Genomic DNA, 13,963 nt, shown 5'->3' with positions numbered 1-13,963 from the left:
AGGATAACCTACTTCTAATCCAAATAAACTTAAAATTAAAAAGACAACTGATACCCTTTTGTCTGCCTCATACCTTTTTCCTCAATTTAACATAGATACAAACTTTTATGATGATAAAAATGATGATTGTGTCTTCATATCATTACACGACTGTAAGAATACTTTGTGGTTCTGTTAAAATTGTTATTCTCCTGACTAAGACTACTTACACACTCTACACAAGCATACTTACTTGGAAGACAGCCTTGGCCATATTGAAAGTACGTGTCAGTGTCAGGATTACAACTGCATGTGTTGTTACTGGCATCACAAATAAAAGGCATTAAACACTCCTCATTTGCAAGGCATTGTTCTCCGAATGATTTTTCTATGAAAACAATAGAACAAATGAAAGAACTAATGAATATACTCACATACCAAATGCCCCCGCACTAAAGATGGAGCTGGTTTAAGGTGAAAGATTGTCATAAGTTGATAATGCAGAAAATAAAATAACTAGGAAGAAGTAGCATCATTATGCTAGGTATATCCCCTTTTGTTCCACATAGTAAAAAATGGCAAAATATCGAAGAAAAAAATTGATATTGTACAACAACTAACTTCCCTTCCAATTTACAATGTATTGAGAAAACACCAACTTTGATAAGTGGCTATGTAATGGGAGGAGCTACAACACAAAGATGTTTCTGGAGTGCATATAAGTAGACTATCCTAAATGAAGAATGAATACGATAAAAAGTTTCAAACTTCTTGGTTATATGCACTACTACATACTGACTTCATACCTAGTTACATGAAATTCTGTTCAGTAGTTTGAGGGAAAAATTAAAATGAGATGAATTAGTTCTGAGCATCTACGTTAAAAGAGTACAACTCCATGTATCCGTCCTTATTACACAAAATGTTTCCTTTCATGTCCATATATTTGTCTGCTAATAGATATAGTGCTCTTTAATTTATTTCATTCATAGAAATTTATATTTTACACTTTAATAACTCTTAGTGGTACTATCTCATATGTTGAATTATTACAACCATTAACAGATAGAGTACTTATTTTTAATACTACACAACTACATTGGATCAAATTGATACAGGGAAGATAAAGTTAGCATAGAAAGGTCTGAAAAATTTCCAACGATGTTAGAACTGTCAAATTTGCGAGGCAAATATTTGGTCGTTCCCTCCGCGGTACTCGAACTCGTGCCGCCGTAACATCTATGGCAACACCGCCTGCACAACGTCCAACGCCCTATTTTTATATATCCTAGCTGGCCGAGTGGTCTATACATATACGGTACAAGTCAACACTAGCAAGCCATATACCAAAAATTTAATCATTACCTCCAGTAAAAGACAAGAAATCTGTGACGGAAATACTTCTTACGTGCGGAATGTAGGAAGAACACCCTATCAGTATACACCCCCTCCATTTTTCAAGTGTAGGGGTATAAAAAGGTGCTACGGTATACAAAATAATGTTAATAAGTTGCATAACAAATTGTCAACTTTCCTTTCATCTGCGGCAACATCCCTTCAGCACCTGCTTATGGAGTGTTCATATTACAAATCATACGTTATGCCAGAGCTTGCCGAGACTACATGGACTTTTCGTATCGCGCTAGAATTCTAACAAATAGGCTTCTGGAGCAGGGTTATGTTGCTACAAGATTGAAGTCATCACTACAAAAGTTTTATGGTCGTCATATATGCGAAAAACTACCATCTGATCCCTATCTTCTATTTTTAGTAATAGTTTGTTTGTTTTTTGTTGGGGTTTAACGTCCCAGCCGCAATATTTCAGCTATGTTCAGATGATGAACATGAAATGGATGATAATATGAACATGAAATGATAATGAAATGAAAATAAAGGATGGGACACAAGGACAATAGGGTCGACAAATTTTGACTGCCATAAGAAAAAGAAGGGATGGGTAAGGTCGGGCAATTTAGCCGCCTGTGGCGGAGCCCTATGGTTCCTACTCCTATCGAATACCACAGCAGGGTTCTTTAAATTGTGCGAGGAACGTGGCATCTTTCCAACACGGTGCACCACTATGGTTTGCGGTCAGGTTTTCCATATTATAGCCAGACAACCCCAGCATGTAACATGCCAGGGGTACCCCATTCCACCACCTGGGGCACACATCCCAGTTGCTCTGTGGGTAGAGGACCTAGCCCCCGGCTAGGTTTCTGAGCACCATTTAGTCGCCTTTTACGACCAGCTTAGCGCTGCTGCAGGCCTATTCTTTTAACACCCGCAGCTGCACGGGGCTTTTTAGTAATGGCGGCCATGTTTTTCGACAGAACAAAAATCCTCGAGAAGAGTTTTGAAAAATATTTGACGACGGACGACGACGACAACAAACGCCAAGTGCTATACACATATTGGTAATAATACAAGTGTGGACACAGACTGGTATTGTCCGAGGGGCAAGTATGGACGCAGACTGGTATTGCTCAAAGAGCAAATTTGATTGAACATACATACGTTTTGTCTTCAATGTGTCTGCATTGCCTAGAAAGCTCCTCCATTTATTGATATCAATAATTGAATTATGCGTATGGTGATAAATATCCATTAGCGTATGTTACTAAACAGCTAAATGAGGTACAAATTCCACAATGGCTTGCCAAACCATAAGACAAGTGATATACATATAACAAGGTGTACTTGGATGTGTTCAACTTGATATGCCATCTTAAAGATTGACCATTTCTCTATGTACGTTAGCTTGGTAAAACTCTGGACTCTCATATTTTGTTTTTTTTTTTTGTTTTGTTTTGTTTTTTGTTTTTTGTTTTCTTGTCTGTTTTTTTTATGGATGGCCTCAATCTGAAAACGGTAGGGGTCATAAACTCAAAATTAAATAGGTAGTCGGTAAAATCATATCAACAATTGACCAACAATAACTAAAGTCATCGCACGAAAACCAAGTGAATATGGACGACGACGACACGGACGCCGCCAACGATGACGCCGCTGTCAGCACCATACCAATATACGACCGAAATATTTTTTTTACATATATAAGGTCTTCGTTTTTACATTAGTTCTAGTTAAACAGTTCTGTATCAAAAGAGAATAAAACTGTAAAACTGTCAAGTTTACCCACTAACAGTCATGTACTCACAGAAAACATTCAAAATTCTTATTAATCAAAATTACAATACCGGTATATGAAACACTTTAAAATCAATATTTCAACTAAATATTGTATCAAACAATTTTGTCAACCTCTAAATAGCCTGAAAAATGTTTCCTATACTATAGTGCTTGTTTAAGAACCATCAAAACATTCAGAACTTCACAATAATGTCATTACCTTTAGAATAAATATTTCATTTTATCCTGTAAATCTTCTTCAGTATTTAACAAAAGTTAGTTATTTTTACGTGTGTAGTATTAATGTCTTGATACTTAATCGAATTCCCACCATTTTAACAAACGTTTAAGTATGAATGTGAATAAAAATTTATTTTAATGTACATGTACAAATATCTCTATTGGCATGAAGTCATAAACAAACAAAAAAATGGTTAAATTAAAAATCATATTAAAAGTATTCAGTACAACAAAATCGTTGGAGCTCCTCCGGAATGTACTTACATGTACACGGTACTTTTACGTGTACATAATGTCTATATATTTATATAATGAAGAGTCCACAAAACTTCATGTTACAGTAATGGGCAGCTAAATGGAATACCCCAACTCAACAGATTCTTCAATGCCATGTGTTTTGCAACAAAGCAGCTTGCCAGACAACCTCTAGGATTGCTGTAATAATAAATAGACCATCTTATTAGGCCTAAAATGTGTTATGTTTCCGGTCACCCTACCGACCCTCCTTCACACCCTCTATCCAAAAGTTTATATCTGTTATTTTGAAAAAAAATAATGATTAAGTCTGTCAACTGTCTTTCAGAAAAAAAAGTAAAAAATAAAGCCATAGATGTTTTTTTGTTCTATCCTAGATTGAAAAACAAAGAGAAATATTGGTTGTCTATATTTAAATTCGATTGTAAACACGCATGCCGTGAGTGTGCTCTTGGTCGTGGATAATACATGTGCCTTTTGGGATTCGGCACTTGAATTAAATATTTGTTGTTTTGACCACCACTGTCAAAAAAAAACATATCTTAAGCGCCGAATCCCAAAACGGATTAGGCTGTGAACTAAGTCTATTAGTTTTTGCATATTTGGTTCATTGTATTCTAAGCTTGGTGTCACTATGACTTATTCCACTTAAAAAAAAATAAACAAAAATAAATCCCTACCTACCGATCTGATAAAATTTTAGAATGGTGATCGGAAACCTAACATTATTTTTTCGGCCTTGGAGATTTCTCATCCATTGACTGGGTGCACCATTAAGCTGAACTACCTTCCTGTCTTACATGCACTCTGAAGTGTTGATTTCATCCCAAAAAGTATTTTGCTGGGTTAAAGATTCAACAAATGATATACGCTGCACAGTACATAGTGTTTAACAGTATTGGGTATGTATGTTAGCACGAAAACGACAATTAAACCAAGTATAGGAACAACAGTCAGCTGATGGTCGGTGTCACTCATATCGTGCAAATGATTGGCTAACACTGTATTAGGAAAGATTTTTGGGGATTTTAGTGGTTTATTTCCACAAGACAGTCGAATTATCTGCTCAAAGAAACAATATCCTAGCTTTATAATGCACGGAATGAAAAGTGTGACGGATTTACGGAAAGTGCTATCATTTTCATCTTTATTGTTATAGTCTTATTTAATAACTAGATAAAATGATGCCCCCGCATTTAACCTTCATACAGCTATATCATAACTCATAATTGTAAAAAGCACTTTGTCAGATGTGTTTTTGTGTCTGTGAGACACAAATGATACCCCCGCATGTGGTTTTGAGTAAAACTCAGCATAGCTGAACGAAACTTAAACTCAACTTGTAACTAATCATGACTGACTCACATACCAAAAACCAAGCATTTACAAGAAAAAGCGAAAAACTATTATTTCAATACAATTTTTAAAGTGCAGGGCCAATTATTTTAGTAAAACTCGTAGAAGAATGAAACTTATACTGGATTTGTAACTAATCATGACAGACTCACATACCAAAAAGCAGTTTACAAAAAAGTGCGGAAAACTATTATTTCCATGAAGTCCAGGGCCCATAATTTTAGTAAAACTCAGCGTAGCGGAACGAAACTTTAACTCATTCTGTAACTAATCATGGCAGACTCACATTCAAAAAATTAGTTCAATATCTTTAAGGATTTTTTTTAAAAAGTGCGGACGGACGGACAGGGATAAAACAATATGCCCCCCCCAACTTATCGTTGCGGGGGCATAAAAAACAAGCATTCTCATAGGACCGCAAAACAATACATATTCTCCTACCGGCTGTTTATATCATTGACCCAAATCCTACCTTGGATCATCAAGTATAAATGGCAAACTGAGGAAATGACCTCGATTTTGAACAGAAGAAGGGATATGGACAAAGACAAGAAAGATGTTCAAATGCATTTAACAGATGCAGATTTGCAAAGTTTTATGCACGGCCAATAAGACAGACTAGGTTTCAAATTCCATACCAATCTTAATGAATAATAATTGTCCAGATTAGACTTCAAATTCCATCCTTATCTAAATGAATAATTACCGATGCTTTGTTATATTAACATATTGTCAAAATTAGATAATCTTAATAGGTTTTCTTTAGATAAAAAGGCGCGTAAAAACTGAAATTTTGGTATAACTTGTAAACCTGAAAGTAGGTAACTTTGGTTTGTTTGTTTGTTTGTTTGTTGGGGTTTAACGTCCGAGCAGCAATATTTCAGCTATATTCAGACAATGAACATGAAATGAAAAAAAGGATGGGTCACAAGGATAATAGGGTCGACAAATTTTGATTGCCACTGGAAAAAGAAGGGATGGGTAAGATCGTTCAATTTAGCCTCCTGTGGCGGAGCGCAAAGGTTCCTACTCCTATCGAATACCACAGCAGGGTTCTTTAACGTGCGAAGAACGTGGCATCTTTCCCAACACGGTGCACCACTATGGTTTGCGGTCAGGTTTTCCGTATTATAGCCTGACAACCCCAGCATGTAACATGCCAGGGGTACCCTATTCCACCACCTGGGGCACACATCCCAGTTGCTCTGTGGGCAGAGCGCCTAACTCCCGGTTAGGTTTCTGAGCACTATTTAGTCGCCTTTTACGACAAGCTTAGCGCTTAGAAAAATTTTTATAAGTTCAAGGGTCATAACTCGGACAAAAATCAGCAAAGAGGAACTTAACGTCAACTCGATCTGCAATCTATTAAAGTTAACTCACATACCAAAACTCTACAAGCAAAAGAAGTGTGGAAGACTTAAACCTCCGTATTTTTTTTTCAATGTTCAAGGACTATAACTCAGACAAAAATCAGCGAAGAGGAACGAAAGAAATTACAAATTTGTAACCCCTCATGCACTTATTTCAATAAGGATCGCCATACTAGTCATGGAAAGTGAAATTACCTTAATTTTGACTTGATTAATAATATTTATCGATCTATTTCGGTCTGTTTACATTGAGATTTACAAGCCATAATGCTTAATTTTACGTCCTGTTAAAATGATACGGTTGGTTGACGCTATTTATTTTTATGTTCCCTTACCAGATGTAGAGATCATTATATGTATGATTTGTATTATTTTTATTAGCAAATATTGCTTTTTCCCTTCTGGAGAAAACACAACTTACGATCACCATTCCTGTTTACATTTTAACGGGACATTGCGCGTTTTTGTAAGAAGTCAGTTATGTCATCAGCATATAAAAAGAGGCCTACTTTCGGCTTCAAGCAGATTCTGAATCTCAATAGCTGCTTGAGCAGTCACTTCCGAAGCTAAAAACAGAACCATACCAATCTTGGCTTGATATCACTATGGGTGTTAACCACCAGACAAAATCTGAATTAGACTTGGTATGATACCTATTCACATATGCAAATTAGCCATATGCTTGGATGAGTCATCTTCCTTTGCGATTTCCTGTTTGCCGTCAGTTTGGTTGAATTTATAAACCGTAGGGAGAATTTGATTCAAAGTTCGAAATAAACTTCTAATGGATAAATATTAACCAGATAACCTTCTGTGAGTTGCATAAAACCTTCTGTAGGCTTAATCATTTTAAAAACCAACATCAGGTACTGGTAGGATACTAGGACCAAATCGGGTTTTAGAGAAATAGGATACTAATTTTGTCATGTCATTATTGTACTGAAAAGAAGATTATTTATTCATATAAAGGTTATGATTCTATCTTGACATTGTGTTGCATCAAGACGAATAAACCACGTGGACTGAAAGGGCGCCTTAACCGTTACAATACACATGATCTGTAACTCGTCATAGTAGACTCACATACCAAAAATCAGCTCAATATCTGCGAGAATGTAGAAGCAAAGGGCCGGAAAACTTAAATTACGGTGAATTCAAGGCCATAACTCTAACAGAAATCAGCGAAAGGAACAAAACCTAAACTTGATCTGTAACTCATTGAGGTTGACTCACCTACCAATGATTACCTCAATATCTGCAAGCATTCAGAAACAAGAGGCTCCCAGAAGCATAAATCACTCACCTGGTTGAATTTCGCCTTTCAAGGGCAATAAATTAAACGAAATTTTGACTCAAGAAAACTTTGATAGGACTTATCATAAGGGTCACTTCAGCCAATGAAAGTTTAAATTTATCATAATTTTCAAGGCATTGGCTGAAAACTGTTAAAAAACCTGTCGTTTTCCCCTGTCAAGGGCAATAACTTTTGCAAGGAGGCATATGACACATTTTATGCCTGAAGACTTTTATAGTCCTAAAAAATAAGGATCATTTCAGCTATTGAAAGAATTTGGCTAAACCTAACGGTTTTGGAGATATATGCGAAAAACTAATGTCTGACCCGTATGTTCAATTGTTAGTAACATCGGTAATGTTTTTCTACGGATCAGAAAAAATCCACACAGGATACCCCAAGGGACATTCATACCAAGTTTGGTTCAAATCGGTCAAGTAGTGTCAGAGGAGAAGATTTTTGAAGGAAATCACATACAAAATAGCAAAAAATGTTGAAAAAGGGCAATAACTCCAACATGGCTTAACGGATTAAAATGAAAATTTGACCACAGATAGATCTCATCATGATGAACACTTGATCCATGTCAGAATTTAGCTAAACCTAACGCTTTTGGAGATATATGCAAAAACCTAATGTCTAACCCCCATGTTCTATTTTTAGTAACGGCGGCCATGTTTTTCGACGAATCAAAAATCCCCACAAGAGTTCTATGCAGGATACCCCAAGGAACATTCATACCAAGTTTCGTTTAAATTAGTCAAGTAGTGTCAGAGGAGAAAAGGTTTTGAAAATTATTAACGACGACGACGACGAACACCAAGTGATGGCAAAAAGGGCGGAAAACTTAAATTTCTCAAAGTTCAAGGGCCATAACTCCGAAAAAAATTAGCGACGCGGAACGAATGAAAACTTGACCTGTACCTCATCAAGGTTAACTCACTAAAAATCAGCCAAATATCTGCAAGCGTATAACAAAAAGAGCGGAAAACTTTTTCCAGACAGGCAGACGGACGGAGTGCAAATCTGAAGACTCCTTGGGTTAAGCTGGTAGGGGACTAATAATAACTATAGTAAACTAATATTAAATGATGTAAACATGGACAAATCCTATGGTTGTTACATATAGATACTAACAAATTAAACATGTTAATATGTCATCTTGGAGAACCCAACTTGTTCGGGTTATTGTTTATATTTGATTACACAAAAAAATCTCTTACAGTGCATGCCCCATCTATATAAAACCACACACCAAATTTGAAATCAAACCACCCTGTAAGTGGTAGAAGAAATTTTTGTGAGGTAACTTTTCTCTATCATTCGTATGTGTTTTAATCATCGAGGTATGATTCTAGGTCTGCACAGTCCACGGTTAAACCATTTTCAAAATTCCTTACCACCTTACTCGTGGTGGTCGAAGATGGACTTAAAAGATAAGAGAGACCATGATCAAGTCTATTCCACAAGTGGCTTGAATCAGGTGTCGTTTCTAAAGAATTCACCTTTTGTAATATTGTTCTACTTTATACACCATACCGCCACATGACAATCCAAAATCTGTTTTACATGAGCTTATTCATATATACTTTTTATACAAAGTAGGACACTAAAAGATCTCTTTATTAAGTACTACATGGAAAAAGTGCTTTAAATTTGGGAAAGAAACACACTGATTCTAGCAAAATGGTACTTTGAGTCTGATGTTAAAATGTTGCAATTATTTGTCGACAAGACTTTTGTCGAATTTTGGGAACATGTGTTCTAGTTTTCAGTGGAGTCCGAGTTGCTTATTCAATTTTGTTACTTTGTATGTATTATTTTAGTTACTTTATGTTCTTTGTACATAGATACAAAACTTAATGACGATAAAAATGGTAATTTTGACTTCTATATAGTAAGCTTCTCCTTTCTTAGTGGCAATAAACCAACATTTCTATGGTGTATACATTTTACGTTATTGTCGAGTACACAAACTTTCTGTAGAGCAATGATACTTCAAATAAACTTCTTAATAAAGTGTATGTTCAGCCTTTGTCAATATCACTAAATATGTTTCATGTTCGACATCACACTGAATTTAATTAATCAATATGAAGACAAGATATCTTCAGATTCAACGTCTTACCAAAACGACTATATACTAATCTTGACCGTTACTAGCTGCAACGATGCAACTCCTTTGACATAACAGTATCAGAGCAGGTCAAATGAGCTAGGTCTTATGATTTACTATGATATTTTCTAAATTACAATTATAAGTCAGAGATACATTTCATTTACCAATCTTCAAGTAAGTTTTGGCACTGTCTTTGCATGATTTATTGCTGTGCTATATCAAGTTCAAGATCAAATCCCAATGACGCTTTAGTACTGTTTTGCCAATATATCCAAACAGAAAAATAAATGGTGAAGTTGAATGAAATGGGAATTGGATATCAGACAGCAATCAAAAACTCTCACAATGTATACGCCGTCTTTATAAAATTTAAAATCAATCCATCCATTGGAAGCAAAGATAATTGCGACAGAATTCTGACGGACGCACGGTCACGGTGATTCCAATATATCATCCAACGGTTGAATTCTGATAGATATTCAGAGGCACCTTCTAAGGCACATGTGCCTTAATTTTTAAAAACAAGAATCTTTGTAAGAATTGCTTAAATTGATCAGTGGGTAATATCTCGACTTACTGTTCGCATGAGCAATATGTCAGTTTAGACTGAATGCAAGACCACATTATAGTAAAAATGTATTGACAGTTAAAATGTGTTAAACAGTATAGGAAACGCTTAGAACGAAGCCTTCTCAGTAAGCACTTGAGTATTTATGCATCAAGATAACGCTTTATTAAATAACACTATAACAATAAAGTTGAAAAAGATAGCACTTGTCGTAAATCCGTCACACCCTTCATTTCGTGCATTATAAAGCTTGGACATCAGCTTTCCGTCCTTCAAAGAAGAAGCATTTTAATATGTACATGTATATGACTTTGTCTTATTGTTATGGCAAGCCATTGTGGAATTTGTTCCCCACTTATTGATGTCAGTAGATATTTAGAACATATGTTGATGGATATTTATCAACATATGCATAATTCAATTGATATCAATAAATGGAAGAGTTTTCTACACAATGCAAACACATTCAAGACAATACTTATGTATGTTCAAATTTGCTCTTCAAGCAATACCAGTCTGTGTCCACACTTGTTGTAAAACAAACATTGTGAAAAATCAATAAAATATAAGCTAGTTCGGAATAGAACAAAAACAGCTGAAGACTGAATAATAAGTCATATTTGGATGAATCATTACCGTATACTTACTTTCAGCACAAGCTTCTCCATATCGATAATGTGTACTGGGGATGCACTTGCATGTGTAATTATCAGCAGTATCACATACGAGATTTGCTCCACATGGAATATTTCCAAAACACTCTTTCCCTACGAAAATAAAACTGATTTAATGTTAAAGAAAACTTCAAAACAGTCACTGCTCACTAATGATACTCCTATGTGTTTTCCCTGAAATAAGTAACAAAGCATATCCATTATAACCACATGGCCAAAGAAAAATGCTGAAGGTCTCTTAACCTAAATACAATATGATATACCTGTATAAAGCTTGTATCGATCTAGAAATACGTGCCAAGCTAACAAAGATATTACCTCCACCAATCCACTACCTCAAATCAGGTTAAATGTTAAAACTTTTAACACTGGACAGTCATCCAAATTATTTGGATTCCTTCATGTACATCTACACTTGATGCCTCCCCTTGAAATTTCAATATAATCCCTTGTGTGGTTTAGGAGGTGGTGTGCGTATGATGTTTTAACATATAAAACCCTTCTGCTGGACTATATCCTTTTGGGGTTCTCCGACAATAATTAAATTCCTTCATGCATTGCAACATATGATGTCCTATCTACCTATCATATTTCATTAAAATCCCTTCAGCAGTTTGATAGGAAATGCACTTACATTTCAAGTAATGTGGATAGACAGAAAAGGTGATTCATATGCCCCACCCCATCCCAAAAAAAACTTTGTTTGGAAGGGGTGATAATGTCAAGTGGCTTGACCCAATAGTGAAATATATGTTATCATTTAAATTTCATGTAATGCTTATAGATTTGAATTTAAAATATGTGGTATTGAAAGCATGGCTGAGATCATGCATACATCAAATACTGAGTGGGTGGGACATGAAATTGCCGAGAAAGAGGATCCAAAAGTATATTTTTGGACAGAATAAGAAGTATCCAACTTAAAGAGCAATACAGATTTTTTTTTCATTCATTTGTTTCAAAAACACTAAACCAACTATTTATGGATAAGTTTATTCCAATACTTTTTTTCAGACTAAAACGATACTGTTTAAATGTTAAAGCTGTATTCATTACATCACCATAAAACCAAGTCGTTAAATCCCATTTTTGATCAATTTCCAAGAAGTACAACCATAATTTAGGCTTTATGAAATAATTCAGTACACTAATTTATTGTCAAGAAAACCTTGACGTAACAATTTACTGATAATATAGAGATTTTCTTTATTATGACAAATATATTTTTGATCTGTTTTATGGAAACACTATTTGATAAGTTCAAATAATTTCTGTTTAATAAGGTTATATGGAAATGTTGTGGAAAGTGTGAAGAAATCAAACTGTCCTTAGTAGTCATCTGTTTGTAAGACCAAAGAAAGATAGGAGCGTGAGGTTAATATTGAATCTCAAACAATCTATGCAACCTGCGATATTGTAAATTGGTTTTTGTCTGGTATAGTTATTATTTTTGTGAGTAAACAATAATTTTTGCAGACAGCAAAAGGCAGACATAAAACGCTTATAGTTAACATGACAAATAGACTATCATTATTATCCACAATGTTCAAATGGACATATCTGTACTGTGTGAAGTCGAGTGAGCTCAATCAAGCATAGTAAACACAAGAAATATACAAAAATAATGTATTATCAACCTTTAAAGAATCAGTCGGAAGCGGGTACACATGGTCCATGCTCTCAGTTTTTAGGGGAGTTCGAGTTGCTCATTTACTTTCGTTACTTTGTATGTATAATTTAAGTTATTTTATGTTTTTTTATTCCATTGTGTGTGTCTGCGTTTTCCATGTCTGGTCTATGTCCCTGGATCACATTCTTTTGATTACCGTCAGTTCCCTTGATTACTCTTTTGCATATGTTAAAGTAATTATACTGAACATTTAATACACTAGACCGAAGCCTGGGGCTAGTAAAAATTGGTCCGGGCTAGTGAAATGATGTGTACTTTTCTTGTTTTGGCCAAGTTGAATCCTGTATTCAGGCTTGTCATTGAAAATTTTGAAGAAAAGGACTGTTGCATTATAATTGGAATAACTGTATCAAGTTTTAAGATTTGCTGCCATCCAACTGGATTTGGTGGACATATGACGCGTCGCAACTCAAATTTGAATTTGACATCCGACGTTCGATTGATGCGGCACATCTTGAAAACACAATACAGATATTTTTAAATGACACAATTTGCATGTCTACATAACAAGCAGTTGAGATAAAGTTTTATTAATGTATCCTATATTTTAGGGAATGGAAATCCAAGTGACGGTGTGATGGACCCCCTTCCTCATCTGGGACAAACCCAAGATAAAGAGTAATCAAGGAAACCAAGGTTATAGCGGAATTCAAAAGAATGTACTCCAGAGACAAAGACCAGACATACACAACAAAGAACATAAAAAAAACTAAAATCATACATACAAAGTAACAAAAGTAAATGAGCAACTCGGACTCCACTAAAAACTGGCAGCATGGACCAGATGCACCGGTAGGGTAAGCGTCCTCTGCTTTTCTAGAAACAGAGCCGAGTTGCTCATAAAAAGTCAAGTCCGGGGTAGACAAACGAGGAAAGGAAAACTATGACTCGTTGAATAAATCAGTTTTCATGGTGCTGATGGATACACCATAACGATCCACGAGTTCATGATGACGACCATAAAACTTCTGTAGTGATGACTTCAACATAACCCTGTTCCAGAAGCCTATTTGTCAGAGTTCTAGCGCGATACAAAACGTCTGCGTAGTCCCGGCAAGCTCTGGCATAACGTCTGATATGAACACTCCATAAACAGGAGCCGAACGAATGTTGCCACAGATGAAAGGAAAATTGACAATTCTGAATGAAAAGTCATCACGTTTGTCGCAAAGTTTGGTCAATAGTTTTCCTTTACCATCGATTTCTAAGTATAGGTCAAGATATGAGGCTGACTTCACAGTGTCTGTAGTATCTTTTATCTCAAGTTCTTTTGGGTAGATGCGGTGTAT

General features: G+C 35.5%; 1 protein-coding gene across 8 annotated transcripts in view; it reads right to left on the bottom strand.

Annotated features, from left to right (window-relative positions):
• The window catches only part of LOC148615900 (polycystin-1-like protein 2), a 140,021-nt gene that overhangs the window by 81,765 nt on the left and 44,293 nt on the right, over positions 1-13,963 (bottom strand). For all 8 annotated transcript variants that reach the window (XM_088582513.1, XM_088582515.1, XM_088582517.1 and 5 more), the window contains 2 exons: positions 10,958-11,077; positions 233-367 (listed from right to left, as the gene is read on the bottom strand). In XM_088582513.1, the coding sequence (XP_088438639.1) occupies positions 233-367; positions 10,958-11,077 (255 nt within the window). The remainder of the gene's footprint in view (positions 1-232; positions 368-10,957; positions 11,078-13,963) is intronic.

The sequence above is a fragment of the Perna viridis genome, chromosome 5 (genome assembly GCF_037379345.1).
Source record: "Perna viridis isolate PV_CMFRI_1.1 ecotype Kerala chromosome 5, ASM3737934v1, whole genome shotgun sequence".
In the NCBI taxonomy this organism is placed as follows: Eukaryota; Metazoa; Mollusca; class Bivalvia; order Mytilida; family Mytilidae; genus Perna; species Perna viridis.
The sequence above is the reverse complement of the archived record's forward strand: the minus strand, read 5'-3'. Positions and strand labels throughout refer to the sequence as shown.